The sequence below is a fragment of the Ailuropoda melanoleuca genome, chromosome X (genome assembly GCF_002007445.2).
Source record: "Ailuropoda melanoleuca isolate Jingjing chromosome X, ASM200744v2, whole genome shotgun sequence".
Lineage (NCBI taxonomy): Eukaryota > Metazoa > Chordata > Mammalia > Carnivora > Ursidae > Ailuropoda > Ailuropoda melanoleuca.
In genome coordinates, this window is record NC_048238.1 from 92,716,136 (window position 1) to 92,736,730 (window position 20,595).

The 20,595-nt window shown below is 50.8% G+C and overlaps 1 protein-coding gene across 7 annotated transcripts in view; it reads left to right on the forward strand.

The window, feature by feature from the left end:
* Positions 1–20,595, forward strand: part of BCORL1 (BCL6 corepressor like 1) — a 61,952-nt gene that overhangs the window by 30,767 nt on the left and 10,590 nt on the right. For 6 of the 7 annotated variants that reach the window (XM_034648945.1, XM_034648947.1, XM_011224129.3 and 3 more), the window contains 7 exons: positions 1,485–1,650; positions 2,708–2,788; positions 4,793–5,182; positions 9,064–9,287; positions 13,532–13,753; positions 15,852–16,018; positions 16,923–17,068. In XM_034648945.1, coding sequence (XP_034504836.1) covers positions 1,485–1,650; positions 2,708–2,788; positions 4,793–5,182; positions 9,064–9,287; positions 13,532–13,753; positions 15,852–16,018; positions 16,923–17,068 — 1,396 coding nt within the window. The remainder of the gene's footprint in view (positions 1–1,484; positions 1,651–2,707; positions 2,789–4,792; positions 5,183–9,063; positions 9,288–13,531; positions 13,754–15,851; positions 16,019–16,922; positions 17,069–20,595) is intronic. The other variant, XM_011224131.3, reaches the window with a different exon arrangement.

The window sequence follows — 20,595 nt, forward strand, 5'->3', positions numbered from 1 at the left end:
GTTCAGATTTATGTGCTTTTAACTTTATTCCCCTGACTTCAAGTAGTCTTTCTCTGGCCATTCCTGAAGGTGAGATTTTAAGCAACAGTTCCCCATCTTTCTCTTCCCTCTCGGTTCTTTCTTTTTCTTGACACTTTGATTTTGTAGGAACCAGCAAGTAGTCCTAGGAATTTGGTGGGAAACAGTCACTCCCTATCCCTGGGGAATTGACACACACATACACACACACACACACACACACACACACCTCAACACCCCAGAAAATGTTCTATTGATAAGACATTGGCTATCCCCTTAAGTTGGAGCTAGACAGTGATAACCTTCTGGAAGGTGCATGTGGGTCTGCTTAGGTGGAAAACAACTCTTCCTTTCTTCCTAGGGCCTGCTTTCATTGTTAAAATGTTTTGTTTATTCTGCACTCCCTGGATGCTAGAATACTGGAAATCCCTATGTTGCCCATTTCTTGTTTGGTGGCATGGATAGACCTCAAAGCTTGTGAGCGCATGCAGCTGTGAGGCTGAGAGTGTCCTTGCTCTGTGTAAGCACAGCCATTGTGCCTATCCGAGTGAGTGGGGCTGAGCAAAAACTGTGGAGGACAGGAGTGAGGAAGGAGAAAAGTGAGAGCTCCTGCAGAGAGAGGCCCAAGTGGGAAGCCAGGAGCTGTAGGTCTCGGTCCCAGCTCTGCCACTTTCTCACTGCAGGCACAAATGAGCTCATTTGCAGATTTGCCTGGTAAATGGCAGCCGCCCCCAAGTGTGTGGACACCAGGGCCGTGTGTTGCCCTGGAAAAAGCATTTAACATCTACTTGGAGCCTCAGTTTCCTTGTCTGTTCAGTGGGGATGATATCAGCTTCTGCTCTCGGGGTTGTCAGGAAGATCAAATCGAATACCAGAGAAGAGAACGTTGTGAGATGTTGAAAGTACTGCAGAGTATCAAGTGGCCTTATTAATAAAGCCTCGGCCTTTTCCTTGTCTTCCATAAGTATGGGGCAATGTGAGTTTGCTCCCATGTCATGCCTTTCTTCTCACCTTCATTGACTCTATTACACATGGAGATAGACTGTTTTTCTGGAGTTGGCCCGGGCTAAGAATTGTTTTCAGTTGCTGGTGTCCATACCATTCACAATGAGGGTATTTGACCAGTGTGGCCCCCCGACTTGCTGAAGAGGCATTTCTGTTTTCTGCCTGTCTCTATTGCTGTTGGGTTGTAGAGAGCACGGGCCGACTTTGCACCTTTGAAAATGACTTTGGGTGTTGATGTGGCTTGTGAATGCAGCCTCCATAGACCTGGAAAAATGATGGCATGTGGATGTCTGTGGGGATTAGCTAGGGTGAGGGGTTCAGGCCCAGAAAGCCCCTTCCCTGGGCCCCCACCTGGGCAGCTCCTGTCCATTTGTCAAAACGGGGCACCAGACTTACCATTGGCAAAGCTTTCTTAAGAAGTGAAACTGATCTCAGACTTGACTCTCCCTACCTCTCCACAGTGCCGGAAGCCGGCTAGTGACCCCCAGGAACCCACCAAGAAAAGCCCCAGGGGGGCTTCAGATTCAGGAAAAGAGCACAATGGAGTCCGGGTAAAGCACAAGCACCGGAAAGCAGCGAAGCCGGATTCCCAGTCTCCAGGAAAGCGAGCCGATGGCCATGAGGAAGGTAGGCTGCTCAGGGATCCCCATGGCAGGTCAGTGGCGGGCTGGGGGCTGGGGGTGGCTCTGCACTGCCCGGAAAAGTGAGACTTCCTCCTTATGGAAGGAAGATAAAATTGACACCTCTGAAATCAAAGGCAAGGGAGAGGGGGAAGGGGCTTATTCTGTTCACCCTGGTCACTAGAATAAGGTATACTCTGAGGGCCAAAGAAGGTTGTTTTCAGACAAATGGAAGTCACTCCTACGACAGAGTAGCCGACCCATTACCCTGCAGTGGGTCTAGGCTCAGAGAAGAAATGGGGTTCCTGAGGACCAAAACAGTAGGACAGGGTTCATGACACCCATTTTTCTACTTTGGTATATCCAAAAACTCCCATTTTAAAAAGTTAAAAAATTAATATGCAGCTAGGGAAGTGTTTAGGGAAATCCTGAACCCTTAGTATTGAGGTGCACACAGTGTGTTTGGAGTAGGCAGGTGTGTACTTGACCTGTGTGCTCTGCTGCTGGTTCCCTGGTGCCCTGATCCGAGAGAGACGCCAGTGTGCTCCTGCGCACAGTAGCCTGTGTTTGTGGCCTTGCCCGTCGGACACGACCTGCTCTTTTCTAGTCTGTTCTTATACGGCAGTTTTCCTTTGTCCACTACTCCCTGCTCCCATCTTCCTGCCTTGTGCAGTCCTCTACGATCTGTTGAGGTTGCCCTCGCCTGGGACCTGCTCCAGCTTAGTTCTAACTTTGTGGAGATGCAGCAGTCTCGTAGTCCTGCAGGCAGCCAGGCCTTCAATTTGCTGGCATGCTGGCCAATTGATTCTGTACACAGCCTTTTTTTTTTTTTTGGTGTCAGCAAAAATGACCCAACTCCCAGTTTCAGAAACCACTGGGAAGTGCTCCTTCTCCAAGAGATGTACATAGGTGAGAGCAGCATGAGGAGAGCCAATGAATGCAACCCCGGGAAAAACACAAACCCTCCCTTGATTTTTCCACCTGAGACTCTCGGGGGCTTTCTGTCCTTGGACTCCTGATTGTGATATTTCTACCTTGTGCCCTGAAACCGCACATCACTCCAGGTTCCTTGGAGAAGAAAGCAAAGAGCAGTTTCCGTGACTTCATCCCTGTGGTTCTGAGCACGCGGACGCGCAGTCAGTCTGGTGAGTGAATCTGAAGCTGTGCCCATCTTGGCCCTTCTCTGCAGAGAGAGGTAGAAATCTGGCCGAGCGATTTTGCCCTTGGCCCAGGTGAAGAGTTGAGAATTTGACTCACGGTGCTAAGATACCCACCCAGCTCCTTGCAGAGACAAGAGAGCCCAGGGTGGGGAAGGGGAACACGGCCCACGATGCTAAGACTGCTTGCTTTGCTTTTCCGAACGGGGCTTTTCCAAGCGGGGATTTGACGTCTCTTATTGGCAGCCAATGGTGGAAAGAGGAAAGGCCTGTGCCACTCAGGAAAACTGGCCTACTCCAAACTTTGGCATCTTGTGATTAGTGGGGCCAGTCTCAGGCATGGACATACAACCTTTGGACTTACTGCCTAATGTGACAGGCATCATCAAAATCGGAAATGGTCATTGAATTGTCAGGGCCGGTAGAATCACATTTGGTCCCCTGAGTTTGTATTCGGTGTCTAAAAAAAGATAGCTCTCTCTAGCCCCTGCTATTGTCTCCACGTTGGTATGTAGCGCTAGGAGTGGTTGCCCTGGTTCACCCGTATTTCCATGCAAAGTGGATAGAATGGGGAAGCAGGGCGCAATGTAAACTCGGCTAGCTGACATTCTATTAACTGGCACCTCAGCACATGGAGAGCGCTGTGGTAATTGGGGCTCGTAATGACGGCCTGGAGGCCTCGCAAAATCCTGAAGTGTCTTCTAAATCATCAAAGAGTGATTACATTACGCCCAGTCTCGTTTTACTGTTAAACACATTGTACTGTATTTGATTCTTTGGAAATTGGTGATCCCTGTGTGATCTCTATGGTGATTCTGTATTAACTAGACTATTAAATTAACCAGAACACTTCATTCCTTTCCTGGTCTGTATATGGAAATTTTGCTGGATATTTGCTGTCTTTAAACGGTCTGGTTGACTTGAAGATTTAGTTAAGGACTGCTGTGTTGCCTCAAAAATTTCTTTCTTCTGCTGACCTCGCTTGTGTTTGGGGATTGTCAAGTTAATAGCAAGTCCTTGGGAGAAAGATGGTGGTGTCTCTCAGAGCTGCTTCTGAAGATTGTCAGATCTGCTGTTATACTAAACCAGGCCAATTTAGGGTCATACTTTTGTGGCTAGCAGAATTAAAGGAAGGAGTGGGGTTGAAAATGGCTTCTTAGCAAGATGGTGGAGGAGGGCAGGAAAGGTACCATCCTGCAGGGGTGGTGGGGAGAGGGGAGGGTAGTGCCTGCCCAGCGGTGAGGAACAGCAGCGGTGGGGAGGAGAGGGGCGAGCAGGGAGAGAGCTCCACCCCTGGACTCTTGGCCACTTAATAGTAGGTGGGGTCAACATAAGGGAAGAGGGCCTGGTGGAGGAGGAGCATTTGGGCGGGACTAACCCAGACTGTGTCACAGGAAAGGGACTCCTTGCTTTGCTTTTCCTGAGACTCTTTTGTGATGATTCTGCTTGCCCAGGGTGGCTCTGTCAGTGAGACTGGTGGTCACATAGTGAGCAGGGGCGGGGGTGCCCCGCCAATCTGCCCTCCCTCACTTGCTACTGAACCCTAATTTCTCAAAGGGCAGGGACCTGTGGCCCCCTCCTGCTCCTCACATAGTGCTTGGCGCCTCACCTCGCCTCGCCTCGCCTCGTAAGCACTAAGTAAGAGTTCGTGCAATGAATTAAAGTCACAGCAACATGGATGAGGAAAGGTGCGTGGCTTGGATGCTCGATATTTGTGTGGTATATCGGACTCTGTAAAGTGCTTATGGGCAGATTATCTCATTTGAGCCTCCAAACAGTCCTGTGAGGCCAGTAAGGCAGAGAACAGTGTCCCTGTTTTATAGAGGAGGAAACAGAAATGAAGGAACTTTCCCAGAGCACACAGCTAATAACTGGCAGAGCCTGAACTTGAACCCAGACCTTCAAGCTTCTAATCCAGGGCACTTGCTTCGACACCATACTCTTTGTCCTTTGAAGAGGTACCTGACCGTCCTCTGTGCATCCCGTCCACAGGAAGCATCTGTAGCTCCTTTGCTGGTATGGCAGACAGTGACATGGGAAGCCAGGAAGTCTTCCCTACAGAGGAGGAAGAAGATGTGACCCCCACCCCAGCTAAGCGTCGAAAGGTGAGAAAGACCCAACGGGACACCCAGTATCGCAGCCACCATGCCCAGGACAAGACTTTGCTGAGCCAGGGCCGCCGGCACCTGTGGCGAGCCCGAGAAATGCCCTGGAGGACAGAGGCTGCCCGGCAAATGTGGGACACCAATGAGGAGGAGGAGGAAGATGAGGAGGAGGGCCTGGTGAAGAGGAAGAAGCGGAGACGACAGAAGAGCCGAAAATACCAGACTGGGGAGTACCTGACAGAGCAAGAAGAAGAGCAGCGGCGGAAGGGGAGAGCAGGTAAGGCTGGCTGCGGGCTGCTGCCCAGCGAGCTGCTGTCACTCATCCCCAAGCCACGTGACTTTGGCTCCTGGGGACCCTCGGGCGTCCTGGGTGTTCCCACCTCTGCCTTCTCTTCGCCAGCCAAAGGCCTCTGCACCCATAAAAGCCTGGTGCTGTGAGCTCCAGCTGCCAGAGGGGGTCACTCAACTCCAGGCCCCAGGTTTTGGCTTGGGGTTCAGATTGAATGAGTTTGGACTGACCTGCAGGGGAGCGGAGGATATGAAGGCCCGAGCCCTCCAATTTCATATAAGAGTCTGAACCTCTGGGCGAGGCCACAGTGGCATCCTTGGCATGGGACAACTCGATACCAAGGAGTTCTCCGGTTGGCTTGAGGGAGCTGGGTCTTGGGAGGCTGGGTTCTCCTAGAATCCTGGGTTCAAGAAGAAAGAGGCATTGGCTGCCTTTCCTGGGATGCCTCCAGCCCCTACACTAAAAAGAAGTACAATGTTTCCTCAACTTAACAGAAGAACTTCAAGTAGAAGCGGGCACAACTTTGCTTTCTCAATTAAAGCTACAAAGTTTTTTAAGAGGCAGAGTGAAGCGTTGAGGTGACCCAAGGTGGCAACAATTTTGTTGGACCCGAGTTGGAAGAGCAGGCAGACCAAGGAGAAAACCAGGCTTTCTTTGGCTACGTCAGATGCTATAATATGTAATCATGGAGGCACAGACTGTCACCAAGGCTAATATCCGTATGTTCTGCTAAGTACTGTTTGGACGCATTTCTGGTTGTTTTTTTTTTTTGGGGGGGGCCCATTTCTGTACCGTATTTCTAAATGAGCAAAAAGTATGTCTCTGGATTCTGTAAGAGCATATCTATCTCTCTTTCTCTGACCTCTGCCCTTGAAGCAACAATTGATTGTCTCTGATAATGTATTTATCTTGAGCCGCTGGGAAATATCTACAGTCTCCCTGTTACTGAAAACAGAGTAACTGCCTTCTGAGGGGGTAGTAGATTCTGCGTTTGCTATAATGCAAAGAAGGCTAAAGCTCACTTCCAGCTCGGTTGAAGTAGAGATGTATACGATACCATCCCTACACTGCAGACGGTAATGGAGCTAATCATCAACTGTGGGAGAGAGTGGGGATAATTTTCCCTTTTTCCTATCAGAGCCATAAGGGATTGGTCAGGAATGAGGCGTCAGGCCGTTAGTCTCAGCCACTTGTGTTAGGATGAAGAGGAGCTTTTGTGTCACCCAGTCTTCTTTACTGAGAGCTGATTTCCTACAAGCTTGGATGCTTCCCACGGAACTTGCCATTTTGGAATGAGAAGAACCTTCAAGGTTACCTGGTTCCATTTTCCACCCAAAGCAGAGATCTCTGTAGCACTGCAGACAGGTAGCCTTTCCGTCAGCACCTCTGGGAGCATGGGGAACACCGCTTGGCAAGGCGTCCTGTTTGACTGGGGGGCAGCTGCAGGTGTTGGAACATAGGTCATTCTCCCTCCGTGCCTGTGTCTAAGGGTTTTGAGTCAAGGCTTTTTGGCTTTGGCTTATGGTTTGGTTACCTTCGTCTAGATCCAATGGTGACATCTTCATGAAGGGATTGCCTGGCAAACATGTCTCTTCTCAGGAAAGCTCTGATCCTTCCTGTTACTACCTATCTTTCAGGTTGACATGAGGGAGTCAGGCAGAGGCCAAACTAGACAGGTCACCGTACTTCTCTGTGAGCCTCGTGACCTCTGGCTTTTTAAAGGATTTTATGTATTTATTTGAGAGAGAGCACGAGTCAGGGTAGGGGGTGGGGGGGCAGAGGGAGAGGGAGAAGCAGACTCCCCACTGAGCGTGGATCCTGTCGCAGGGCTCCATCCCAGGATCCCGAGATCGTGACCTGAGCTGAAGTGAGACTGTTAACCTCCCGAGCCACCCAGGTGCCCTCAGGACCTTTCCTTTTGTCCTGGACTTTGGTCTCTCCCTCCTTGACATGAGAGGACGGGAAGAGTCATTTCCACTCACCCAGCTACTACTTCCACTCTGTTTCTTTCTGTGCTACTATGAAGTTCTTGCTCCAGTGCAATTGAATAAACTCTGGAGCCTGCCCTGTCCTGAGTAAACAGAGTAGGGAGCTGCTGCTTTCCTGTGGCCGCGAATGCTGTAATATGGCTTCCCCGTGTTTCCTGAGGTCCTCCCTCACAAGGCACAGTTCTGTTCCTTCCTCTTTTGCCTCAGCCCAGACTTGTTGAATCAAAAGCCCCAGTTTCGAATGTTCTGGTTGGAATTGCCGTTAGAAGCCATCTAACACAGCAGTTCTTGGACAGGTGTGGGGACCCGCTGGTGGGTTGGGGCTAGTTGGGAGAAAGCCCTGGTATGATAGCTGGCCTTCTAAGAGCTGTGCGTAACCTAGAGCCAATTCCTCATACTCTAGTGATGGCTCCCACATCTGGATTTGCCCTTGGTAATGTCACATGTGAGAACACATGCCACGGTCGAGGGAGGCCAGCTAAGAACTCTTGGATCTTGCTCAACCCCCTTGGTTCACAAATTGGAGAAACTGAGGCTGCAGTTATTTGTTTCATAGACATACTGATCTTTTGCCATGTGCTCTGTCCTGTGGGGGAAATAAAGAACACATGGGCATGGCCCTCCCTAAAAAGCTTGCATTGTGATCATATGATAAAGATGCCTCCCTCTTTATAACATCTTATAAAGGGCTTTTGTATATGTTACCTCGTTGAATTCTCATACCAGTCCTCTGATGTGGAATATACCTTCTCCATTTTACAGACATAGAAACCAAGGCTGTGGGAGATTATGACTTGCCTCCAGCCAATTACACAGCTAGTGGTCGAACCACGTGACACTAATATTAGTGAAAAAATCAGAAGAAACCCAATCTATCCCCCCGAACCTGAGGTTTAAGACTGACCTGTGGGATGAGGCTATTGGCAATGAAGTTCCCAGCACCACTCAGGGTTCTGTCTGTAAAGAGCTGTAAGAATCACAGCACACTTAAAAAAAAAAGATTTTATTTATTTTAGATTGGGGGGGAGCAGAGAGGGAGGGAGAAGGAGGGGGAAAGAATCTCAAGCAGACTCCGTGCTGAGCGTGGAGCCTGACATAGGTCTCTGTCCCACCACCCCAAGATCACGACCTGAGTGGAAACCAAGAGTCAGCCACTTAACCAACTGAGCCCCCCAGGCACCCCTTGAATCACAGCCATGCTTTTTGAAACTAGAAAGTGCTTTGTCTAGTGAGCTGTGGATAGAATTAGAGATGTTGCCCAGTGTATCCCAGTGACTTGATTTCCAACCAGGGAAGGCAGCAGGTTTCTGGGACTGCGCATCAGCTACGTACGCCCAAGGCGCCTTCTGGTTTCAGGGAGTTTCTGTGGCTTCGATATTGGTGTCCTCAGATAGTGACCAAGCAGGCGGTCAGGTGGGTGAGCAGAGGCGATGAAGGAAGACTTTCCGTTTTTGTCCCACCCCAGTATACTTCATACTGCGCTTCAGCAGAGCCGCTAAATTTGTTTTCATACTGAAATGGAGAAGGAGACAAAGGGGATGGGGGAAAGGCTGAAGAAAAAGTTCTGATTTGCTCTGGGCTATGGGGAAATCCTTTTAAAATTACCCTCATCTTGGGGACTACCAGATGGGCTGCCCTCTGCTGGCAGGGCTGGGAGTCGTCACCGGCTTGGAGAGGAGGGACTTGGATGTTGAAGCAGTGTCCACTGGAGAAGCATTTAGTGGCGTTGTCGGCACCACACTAGACACGGGTAGCTGATCGTTACACAACTCAGCACTGAGATTTGACTCCCCAAAGCCTTCTGATTCATCTTAGAGGAAGGCATTGCTTTTCTGTGCTCCATTTCCCTGACATCCATTCTTTCCTGTTTCTTGCCTTCAGATTTAAAGGCCCGTAAGCAGAAGACTTCCTCCCAAAGTTCGGAGCACCGCCTCAGGAACAGGAACCTTCTCTTGCCCAACAAAGCCCAGGGGATCTCGGATTCACCAAACGGTTTCCTCCCAAATAACCTGGAGGAGCCAGCCTGCCTTGAAAATTCAGAAAAGCCATCAGGAAAACGAAAGTGCAAGACCAAGCACATGGCAAATGTCTCAGAAGAGGCCAAGGTGCGTTGCCAGTGAGGGGAGTTGATGGGAAGGGAGCGGGCTGGGGCTGCAGGCTTTCCACAGGCTCCTTGGTCAACAGTCATCTGAGTGAGCGAATGAGTGAGTGAGTGAGTGAGTAAGTGGATGGGGAGGACCAAATTAACTCATATTTATTAAAGTATCTTGAAGTAGTTCTAGAAGAGCTGGGGGTTACATTTGCAGAATGGGATAGAAAGTTATCAGTTAACAATAAGAGTCTGCAAACTCTCAGGTTTGGTTCTTAATGGCTTTTCCTCAACAGCCCTTGGATCTCCGTTGAGTTAAGGAACAGTTGAAGAATATGGCGGGATGTTAGCCTGAATAGCTTGTTAACATCCAATCAAGAAGCTTTTGTCTGGGCTTAACTCCCTGGAAACCAGTCACAGAGAGTTTTCTGAATCAGTCAAGGTAGAAAACAACTTGTAGAAGCAAGGATGTTGATGTCCAGACAAAGGTTGCTTGAGGGTAGGACTGAAGGAGTTATAGCTGCCCTCCCACTGCCAACTCACTAATTCCTTTGCTTCTCAGGGAAGCAGAGGAGCAGGTAAGTGGGCACTCACCAATCAGTAGCCAGGCCAGCATTCTAGAATCCCTGTTCATAATTGACATTTTTGGGGGGTCTGATGTTCACATCATTAGTTTTGGGTTCCACATCATACCGTTTGAAAAAAATCACATGGTCCTCAGTCCTCAGTGAGCTTCACATTTGAGAGAAGCAAAGATCCAGGCTCCAATGTCATTGGCAACCACAAAAAAAAAAAAAAAGGTCACAGTGGGCTCGTTTGGTGGTTGTGATTTTTCCAGCTCTTTCCAGCTCCAGAGCAGGGATCTCTGAGTGGCGCTGGCACAAGGAGGGAGACCCAGGTGCTTGTCTCCCCCTCCTTTTCCCTTCCCCCTCCTGGAATCTGGTTCCAGCTCAGACAAGGTACTTGAGCCTATTTCCTCATCTTTAAAAATGGAGATGATACTCCATGTCCTTTCCATCTCACAAGGGTGCTTGGGGGAACAATAGAGACAACGGATGTAAAGGGCTTTGATAATGGTAAAGTGCTCTTTGAGGTTGGTATACATCCTTGAGCTTCAGGTCGAGGCAGGGATGAGAGGACAGAGGCACGGAGTGGCAAGGTAGCAGTGACCATTCCCTCAGACCCCGAGAGGGGGCGGGGCAGGGAGAATAAAGAAGTCAGGTCTGTGCTGAGTACTCCGTTCCCGTGTTCGTTCTTAATTCCCACAGTGGCTGTTAGAGGTAGGTACTGCTGTCCTTGTTTTATGGTGAGGAAACCGAGGCTCCAGGAGGTTAGGGGTTGGCATGAGGTTACTCAGTGGTCATGAGCAACAGAGTGGGGATGTGAAGCAGGTCTCACTACCCTGGCTCTTTCCATGTGCCTCCACCCTGTCAATGGGTGGCTTCTGTCTGTATCCCGGAGATGCTGGGGGTGGGGGCCTCCAGGCAGGGACACACTCCAATGCTGAGCAGCTCTGGTGAAAGGTGGGCGTCCCCCTCCTCTTCCCCCCGCTCCTCCCCAGACGCTCAGATGGCCCCGTCCCACACAAAGGTGACTGGCCGCCTGACAGTCAGCAGCACACGCTGATAGTTGTGTCTGGTTATTCTGCCTGGCAGTGTGTCTGCTGAAATGTTCCTCCCAGAGAGGTTTTGTCCCTTCACAGGGCCTCCCTTTCTCCCTCCCGTCTCTTTTTCTCTCCCAGTCACCACGACCTGCTCTGGATGCCCCCATGGCATGATGCTTTGTAGTGGGAAGCAGGACAGGGGGAAGGCGGGGGACGCGTCTGCGACACTAAAGCTGGGGCATTGGCCACAGGCTTCTTCCCACAGGGGCTCTGAGCCAGGGAGGAAGAGGGGAGGGGGTGGGGGCCCCCATTTGTTCTTGCTCCCCCCCCCTCAGGCAGCCTCCCTTGTCTCTGGTGGCTCTTGCCCCCAGAAGGAGAGTCACGCTTTGGCTCCTGGCTTGGCTTAGCGAAAGCCAAAGCACTTTACCCAGCACCCTCCAGTATTGCAGTTAGAGCAGCACACTACCCTCATCGACAGTACCTTTCTGCTGGTGACTGGACCTCTCTGCCCTTTGGGGATGGGGATGCGGATGGGTAGCTGCTCTGGTTGTCTTAGGATTTACCAGAGGGGACAAATGCCCTGGGCTCTGGTCTTTTCCCTGCTGCCATCCCTTTCTGGGCTTCATGATTTTCTAGGTAACTTTTCTGTCTGCCCAGGGCTCTGCACAGAGCTGGTTTGAATCAAGGCAACAAGTATTTGTTGTGATGATGTGTCCAGCCCCGAGTGAAGTGCTGTAAGGAACAAAAGAGAAGATGACAATACGAACCCTGCCCTAAAGGAGCTTCAAACCTAGCTGGGGGGGCGGGGGGAGACTTGTCCATGAAATAGTGGAAAGAAGTTAAAAGTCTGGCATCAAGCACCAGATTATTTGTTTCAGGCTAGGTGCCCTGGGTATGCGGAGAAGGAAGACTAGAGTATTGTAGAATGTTATAGAAGACATAGGATTTCCGTGAGACCTTGGTAATGCTCTGAGGGATTTGGATAAGTGGTATGTATTAGTTGTCTATTGTGGTTTAACAGATTACCCTCAAACTTAACACAACAACAAACATACTATCTCCCACAGCTTCTGGCGGTCAGGGATTCATGAGCAGCTTAGCTGGGGTCTGGCTTGGGGTCTCCCATGAGGTGGCAGTCAAGGTGTCAGCCAGGACTCCATTAAACTGAAGGCTTGACTGGGGCAGGAGGGTCCACTTCCAGCGGGGCTCCCTCGCATGGCTGGTCATTGGCAGGAGACACCTCCTTCCCTTGCCCTGTGGTGCTCTCCACAGGACTGCGACTGTCCTCATGAGGTGGCAGCTGGCTTCCCCCAGGACAAGTGATCCAAAAGAGAGCAAGACTGAAGCCACACTGTCTTTTAGGAAGTGGTCTTGGATGTCAAACACTGTCTCCTCTGCACTCTCCTGTTGGCTACCATAGGTCAGCCCTGTCCAGTGTTGGAGGGGCTATATAAAAGCACAAATACCAGGAGGGATCATCAGGGGCCATCTTAGAATCTGATGAGGACAAAGTCAGCCCTCTGGTTGCCCAATGATTCATGTCCCTCCCACATGCAAGGCAGACCCACCTCTCCCAAGGCCCCCCAGAGTCTTATGCAGTTACATCAGCTCCCAGTTTATTTTTTTAATTCGTTTATGTTTGTATTTTTTAAAGATTTTATTTACTTATTTGACAGAGACAGTGAGAGAGGGAACACAAGCCGGGGGGTGGGGGTTGGGGGGGTGAGGGAGAAGCAGGCTCCCGCTGAGCAGGGAGCCTGATGCGGGGCTCGATCCCAGGACCCTGCTGGGATCATGACCTGAGCCACCAGGTGGCCCTATTTTTATTGTTTAAAAAAATTGTATTTATTTATTTGAGAGACAGAGAGAATGAGTGAGAGCACAAGGGGAGAGGGAGAGGGAGAAGCAGGCTCCCCGCTGAGCAGGAAGCCAGACACGGGTGGGGCTCAGTCCCAGGATCCTGAGATCATGACCTGAGCCAAAGGCAGATGCTTAACTGACTGAGCCACCCAGGTGTCCCCAGCTCCCAGTTTAGAATCTCATCATTTAATTTAGGTCCAGGTGCAAACGAGGCTCCTTGGGCCTGGTTCCTTGAGTACAGTTCCTCGAACACAGTTCCCCCCCATGTGAAGAACCCACAAGGGAGAAAGTAAGGCTCACAGAGGTTTGGCCTTAACCTAGGTCTTGTAGCTAGTGGCTGGCAGAGGCAAGATTCCAAACCTACGTCTATCTGACTCTTGAGCCCGAGTCCTTTCCACCAGCCAAGGTGGGCATGAATGTGAGCTCGGGCCGTAGTGTGGAGGAAGGTGGGAAGAGGCCAGGGCAGGTTACAAGGCAGGTTTTTGCTACAAGAGTGAACGCCTTAGCAGCTGTGCCTCTTCAGTCAAAGATACCTGTCTCCACTTCTCTTTACTCTGTTTGCTTCACTCATTTAGAAATAGGACTTATCAAAACCTCAACAAATGGGGATTGAGGCCCGTAAAGAAGGCATGCGGAGTGCTTGGGGGAAGCTGGGAAGTTCCCTCAGTGTCTGATTTCTGATCCCTTGGTCATTCGTTGGCTTATGTGGTTGAGGATTTGAGCCCCTCAGCATCTGCTCTCTGGGTGGGAGCGGATGGGAACCTGAGCTGATCCAGGACCCCATCTCTTCTTTCCAGGGCAAAGGTCGTTGGAGCCAACAGAAGACACGATCTCCCAAATCTCCCACCCCAGTGAAACCCACAGAACCATGCACACCCTCTAAGTCCCGAAGTGTTGGCCCAGAGGAGGCCTCTGAGTCACCTACAGCCCGGCAGATACCCCCAGAGGCACGTCGGCTCATAGTGAACAAAAACGCGGGCGAGACCCTCCTGCAGCGAGCGGCACGTCTGGGCTATAAGGTAGGGAGAGCCCCAGCATTGGTGGAGAAGCTTCTCCCCATTGGCTCTTCTGCGGCCTGGGTGGGGCTTTGTTTGGGGCTTCAACCTCCACTGGACTCCTTCTACTGCCCAGTTGGCCTCTGGGGCCGCCTAGCTGCTCTCAGAGAGTGTGGGAATGCAAGCTCATTTGAATATCAACTGGGAATGAAAGGAATTGAAACATTCATAATCCCACCCATTCCTAGGCCAGAAACGGGATTTTGATGTCGTCTTGAATTTTCCTTTGTGGCGGCTCCCCCCGCTCAGAGGGGAACAGGGGTGATCATGGCTCACTCTTCATACCCTCCAGCTTGCCCTCATTTGGGCTTCCAGTAGTGGAAGAGTCTGGTGCATTGCGGGGCGGGGCTGGGCTCCCTGCACCCACACTACTTCCCTAGGGGTTGGAAAGAAGCGGGAAAGGAAGCTGGCATTGACTGAGCTCTGACCGATCTTGTCATGTTAAGAGCTCTGATTGCTTCATATCATTTCATCTTCACCACTGACCTGTGGAGGTGGGTTTTATTAGCCCCATTTTACACGTGAGAACATCAAGGATAGCAATGCTAAATGATGTGTCCAGGACCATTCAACTATTACATATGTAGGAATCTGAATTCCCACCGGGGTCTTTTTGATTTCCAAGTGCCAGGGTAGGGTGGAAGCCTGACTTGGTGACCATAATAAAATGTTGTTGTTAGACATTTTTGTTGATACGAACTCCTTGATCATGTATCTTTGCCCACCACCCCAATTATTTTCCAAGGATTTGTTCTTAAGGGTGGAGCTGCTGGGTTTTAGAGTAGGCCTTGATTTAAGGCTTCCGAACCCTATAACTGACTTACTTAAAGACGGTTGCATTCCCAGCCAGGCTGGTTGGCACAGGAGAACTGCCTTGACAGTGTCTCACTGGCGAACTGCCCATCTTTCTTGAGTGCCTAGTTTGGGGGCCGGGGTAGGTGCCAAGGGAGATCTGAGGAAAAAAGATGACCAACCCCTGCCCTCAAGTTTAATCTTCCTTTACTTGGGGCCAAACCAGCAAGTAGGAGACCTTAGGAGAACCAACCAGGACAGGACAGGAGCAGGTCGGGCAGCCCATCAGGGGAGGGAGGGAGGAGTAGTCTGAGGCCTGAGGGAAGAGGCGAACATTGTCTGCATTGGTGAGGAGGGTAGGGGCCTTGCGCTCTCCTGAGTACTGGGAGTGGGATAGTTCCTATACCTCCAATACAGGCACACGCTTGCTTGTTCTCTCACTTGTTCTAGCCAGCCAGCCTGTGAGCTGGCTGTCAGTCAGGATGCCTGAGCCGCCCATGTCCCCAGGGCCTGGGAGAGGGCTGATAATAGGCCCCTGGTACTGTGGTGGGCTTCTTTCCCTCAGAAGAGGGGCTGCCTCTCCCCTCCCCCTCAGCTTATTCACCCCCAACTAGCTGGGGTGCTTCTCATCCCGGCGTCCCACCTCTGGTCCTATCATGTAGCCCAGGGAAGCTAATCATTTACTATGTGAATGAATGACCACACTGGGTTGTATTCAGAGCAATCCTGATTTGAGGGGAGGGCTAGAACTGACTGCCCTGGGATAAACATCCAGGGACAGTGCTTAAAACAATTAAAACCAGCGTCCAGGGATAGGACTTCAACCAATTCTTTCTTCCTTGTTCTCCAATTAACACCAGAGGCTGTGTTTGCCACCACATGCCTCATTTCTCTGGTCTGGTGCTGTCTTACAAAGCCCCAGACTAGGTAACCAGTGCTCGGGAAGTTGAGACCTGAGAGTTTGAGCTCCACGTGGGCAGGTGAGCCTCTGCGGACCTCACCCCAACAACCCACAACCGGATGAGTGAGTATCCTTGGCCGTAAGACATGTCTCCCCACTGCAAAGGAAATAGCTCAGAGCCAAGGCCCTAGCCATGGCACCTCAGGACTGACTTTGTTGACGAAAGATTGTGAGACTTGCCCATTAGTCCCTGGAATAAAGTGCAGGCTCTAAGACTTCCTCTTTGGATATTTGGAGAGCTTCGAGCCTAACTGGTGATTTCAAGAATTAGGCCTCTCTTTGCTCATGGAGCTGTCCCTGTCCCTACAGGACGTTGTTCTCTACTGCCTCCAGAAGGACAGCGAAGACGTGAATCACCGTGACAATGCTGGCTACACTGCCCTGCATGAGGCCTGCTCCAGAGGCTGGACTGACATCCTGAACATCCTGCTGGAGCACGGGGCCAACGTGAACTGCAGCGCGCAGGATGGCACGAGGCAAGAAGGCCACTCCCCACCCCCCCGCCCCCGCAGCTCAGCCCCTTACTCCAGAGAACTTGCTGCAGCCTGGACCTTCACAGCACAGCAGGCCTCGTCAGGAAGTGTTTCAGGAAGACGGCTATAGACTGCAGGGGGAAACGGTTTAGGACAGGAGTGGACGAGTTCCTGGCCGGCCAGCCCACACTGGTTACTAAGGAGAGGTTGGGGTTATCTAGGGATCATCCTGTCAAATGTAGCTTTACCAGGAGCACCACTATGCCGTCCCTCACATCCTCCTGGTGGTGCATCTGTCTCTGGCAGAGTCTTGGGCTTTAGGAACTGGGAGGCTGACCTTAGGGTAATGTCCCAGATTTGATTCTTGATTTGATGTCTGTACACTTTAAAAACAAAAGACACCTGCTGTGTCTTAAAGAAATTGCACCCATTCCCCTCTGTCAGAGGGCCTACTTCCTGGGCCAGATAGAGACATGAGCTGCTTACCAAGTAAGGGGACTTGGGTCAGAGGATGCAGGCCACTCCACTGATCCTGGCTCCAGGGCAGTCAACCAGATCTTTCTGTTCATACCTCAGCATCTGCTTTAAGTTTATCCTCGGTCAGGGGGCCCGTTCTCTCCCAAACTCCAGAGCAACCAGTGCAGCTACAGGGTTCCTTAGGGACTGTCCCAAAATATAGGGAGAACCTAAGAGAGAAATGGGAGGGAGGAGAAAGAGGCAGAGAGAGGACAAGGAAGTGGGGAGATCTGATGGGGGGTGCAGTCCAGAGGTGGTTCTTCTGCCTTAACTCTTACCCACATTATTCTGGGCTCATCTTATGTTACTTTCCCCTGATGAAGTAGCCCAAGGCTAGACACCCAGGTTCCCACTTGGGCCCCATTGTCCTCATCCTGTATCACCTCCGCAGGCCAGTTCATGATGCGGTGGTCAATGACAACCTGGAGACCATCTGGCTCTTGCTGTCCTATGGAGCTGACCCCACACTGGCCACCTACTCAGGACAGACAGCCATGAAGCTGGCCAGCAGCGACACCATGAAGCGCTTTCTCAGTGGTAAGCATAGCCCAGGCTTGAAACCATCATCCTTGGGGCTGGCCTCTCATTCCTGAACTCCTGAGGAGATATTCTTCATCTCCCTCCTTCTCAAACAGCTCCCATGAGGGGCGTCAGCCCTCTTTACAGGCTTTCCTTGAATTGTCTCAGAAATCTCTATGCACCTTAAAAAGCCCAGAGGTCCACTTCCTCTTGCTTCCATGCCATGAGTGTCCATATCGCACGCATCCTCTTCAGGGCCATGGCAGCCCACAGGGACCCATTTCCCAGCGAGGTATGTGGGGTAGGCCTCCTTGGGAGACAGCGACCCCGCGAATAGATTGAGCTAGGGGCAACATTTGTTGACCCCTGTTCTAAGTGGGATGTTTGTTACAAAGAAATGACACTTAGCATTTTGCTTTTGTCTTTGTACTTTCTCCTTGGTGATGATCAGAGTGGAACCCTTGGGACCCCTCCTGATGCTGTATTTCTTTTTTTTTTTTAAAGATTTTATTTATTTATTTCAGAGAGAACGTGCTGGCGCATGAGCAGGGGGGAGGGGCAGAGGGAGAGAGAGAAGCAGGCTCCCTGCAGAGCTGGGAGCCCGATGCAGGGTGCAGTGCTACAACCCTGAGATAATGACCTGAGCCAAAGGCAGACTCTCTGCTTAACTGACTGAGCCTCCCAGGTGCCCCCTGATGCTCTGTTTCTTACAGCCCCTGCCTGTGGTAACTGACGTTCCTCTGCACCCCGCTGTTCCTTTTTCTTCCTCCCTCACCTGGCCCCTCTGGAAAAGTGTCTGGTGTTCAGGGCCATGGCAAGGGCCACAAGCCAACGTGCGTTTATTTTCTCATTAGTGGATAGCCACTGTTTGTCTGTGGTTAGATAGCTCTACTGAGTAGGGCAGCAGGGCAGAGGGAAGGAGGGAAGTCTAGAATGGGCATGCTCAGTGGGAATCTCCTCAGACTTGACCGAATGAAGGAACCCCACTTCCTTAGTGCATCACAGCTCAGCCCTTGCTCTAGCAGTTTCTTCTTCAGACTGCCGGAGTGCTGGACAGGCGAAGCAGCTGGCAGTCATCTCGTTGACCCTCTGTGGAGGCTTCCGTGTTTGTGGTTGAGCCCTTCTCAGACCAGGAGCCCACAGGACCAAGGGTTTGCTCAAGGCCACTCATTCTTGCCTGGCCCTTGTTAGTCCCCACCTCCCTGAAGATACATTTCTGGATTCCCAACCAGGGGATCATTTATTTTTCAAACAAAGGTTAACTAGGTAGCTGATGATGGAGGGAGAAACAAAGGAACATGAACTAAAGGTCCCCATGGGAGGAGTACTAGGTGGGAAGCACCACCTGGATACTAATAAAAGCTGAAGGGGAAGTGATGGGAGGCTGTGGAGGGAGGCCTTGACTCCTGCTCAGCCAGCCTCCATCCAGTCCCCAGTCAAACTAACTAAACCCTGCAGTCACTGGTCACCGTGTACAAACCTCAGGCCTCCCTTTGGGACCCAGCCCTTCTGGTTAGGGGCAGTACTGCCTTTTCCCTCCTCCTAGCCCTGGGGTCCCGGGCCCCTGTCCAGGAAGGGTAGAGCAGCTTGGGGATGCTCATTTAGTCATTTGTCCTGAATAGTGATGACTCTTGTTCACTTTGGCTGCACTGTCATGGGGGCACAGGGCTCAGGGCAAGCCACCCTTTGTGGTCTTTTCTCCCATACCATGTGCTACGTGCACTATCTTACACACACACACACACACACACACACATACTGTTTGCACTCAATTCCCAGAAGAAGCTGGCACAGATGAACACCCAGAACTTCTCAATATGATAAAAACACTGCATGAAGCTCTGTCTCTGATCAATAGGTTTAATCCAGGGGCTTCTTTTAGGGCTAGAAACTGCCCTTCTGAGGGCCTCGGGGCCCTCTGGATCTAAATAAAGCTACCTCTGACCACCTTTGTGAGCAGACAAACTCTTTTCTTCCCTGACCCCTTCTCCAAAATCCCAAAGGGATTCAAATGTTGAAACCATTTTCAGTAGTTAAAGATTTAGAAGCAAACACGTTTTTCCTTCTCCTCATTTCCATTAGCTAATCCCAACTACTAGCCACCCTTTCGATGCCTCCTTAAACTAACCCGAACGCCAGCCCATGTTGCAGAGTCAAGAGAAGACTTATCTCTCTCTTTTTTAAGATTTTAAAGTAATCTCTATAACCAGTGTGGGGGCTCGAACTCATCACCCCACGATCAAGAGTCGCATGCTCTACCAACAGAGCCAGCCAGGGACCCCAAGAGAAGACTTTTCTTAATTCTGGCACTTGGTTGCCTGTCCAGGCTAAACACCTTCATTCAAATCTTAACATTGCTTCTCAAATTCATAGGCATAGAGCTTTAGCTTCATAATGGGGTACAGTAAGGAGTGTCAGAACAGGGCTACCTCTTTTCCACGCAGATATCAAGTGCCCATCAAAGGCAGATCTCTGGCTGGCTGTTTGGGACAGTGCTAGCAAGCCAGGCCTAGGGCCTTGGCCCAACACCCAGGGGAGGCAGGCACTGGCAGCAGTCAGCGGCTCCTGGGAGGGGGGATTTGGGCCCAGAGTTTGTTTTGGAGGGATGAGAAGACAGTACTCAGGTTTTTTTTTTTTTAATTGAGGTGAAATTCACCTCATATAACCATTTGGAAGTGAATGGTTCAGTGGTACTTAGTGTATTCACAATATTGTATGCACATCGCCAGGAGCTTAATTCTTCCAAGGAGTAATTTTCTCTCCTTTTGTATTGTGACACACCCTTCCCCCCCGACCCCCAGCAAATCTCACAGAACCACTGGATAGGGCTGCATAGTGGCTGCAGGAGGCACCGTGGGGTTGGAAGTTTGGGAGGCATTTCCCTCACTGCCCCACCTCCCCAGCCTCTAAATTTGGATGCATTTGGGTGGACTTCTGGATTTATTGTTTTTAAACCTTACCTGGCTGACTGAGGTATTTAAAAAGCTTTTTGCTTTTCATCCCCAAGCATTTGCCTGACCAGACTCTCTGTAGATTAATTGTCTTCTTCCTCCTCCCCCGTGGAGATCCCACTGGGCAGAAGATGAAGGCGAATCCCTGTAGGGCTCCATTTTCTGCAGGTGGAAAAGACGAGTGAGAGCCTCAGTGTTGCTGGTGGTGTACAGCTTCCCTCTCTTTGTGCGAGGCCCCTGTTTTGGAAAAGTCTTAGAATTCAATCTTCTTTTAAATACACAAAAGAATGTCACTATTTACAAATATCCTGTAGTGAATCCTTTGGCAAAGCAGAAGATGCTCGCAATTCATCTGGGTTCTAAGTGTAGATTTTTCTGTATTGAGTTGGCTTAAGGTGAGGCCCATTTCTGCTGAGATCAGGAAGGGTATGGAGGCACCCCTCATCCATCCATTCATCTGGGTGCTTATTGAACTCCTGTTGGGTTTCAGGTAGGGCACTGGGTACTGGAGGTCAGGCAGCGGAGCCCTTTCCCTCTTGTCCTCAGGCTGGAGCGCCAAGCCATCCACTCGGAGAGGCCTTTGGAAGACCTCCT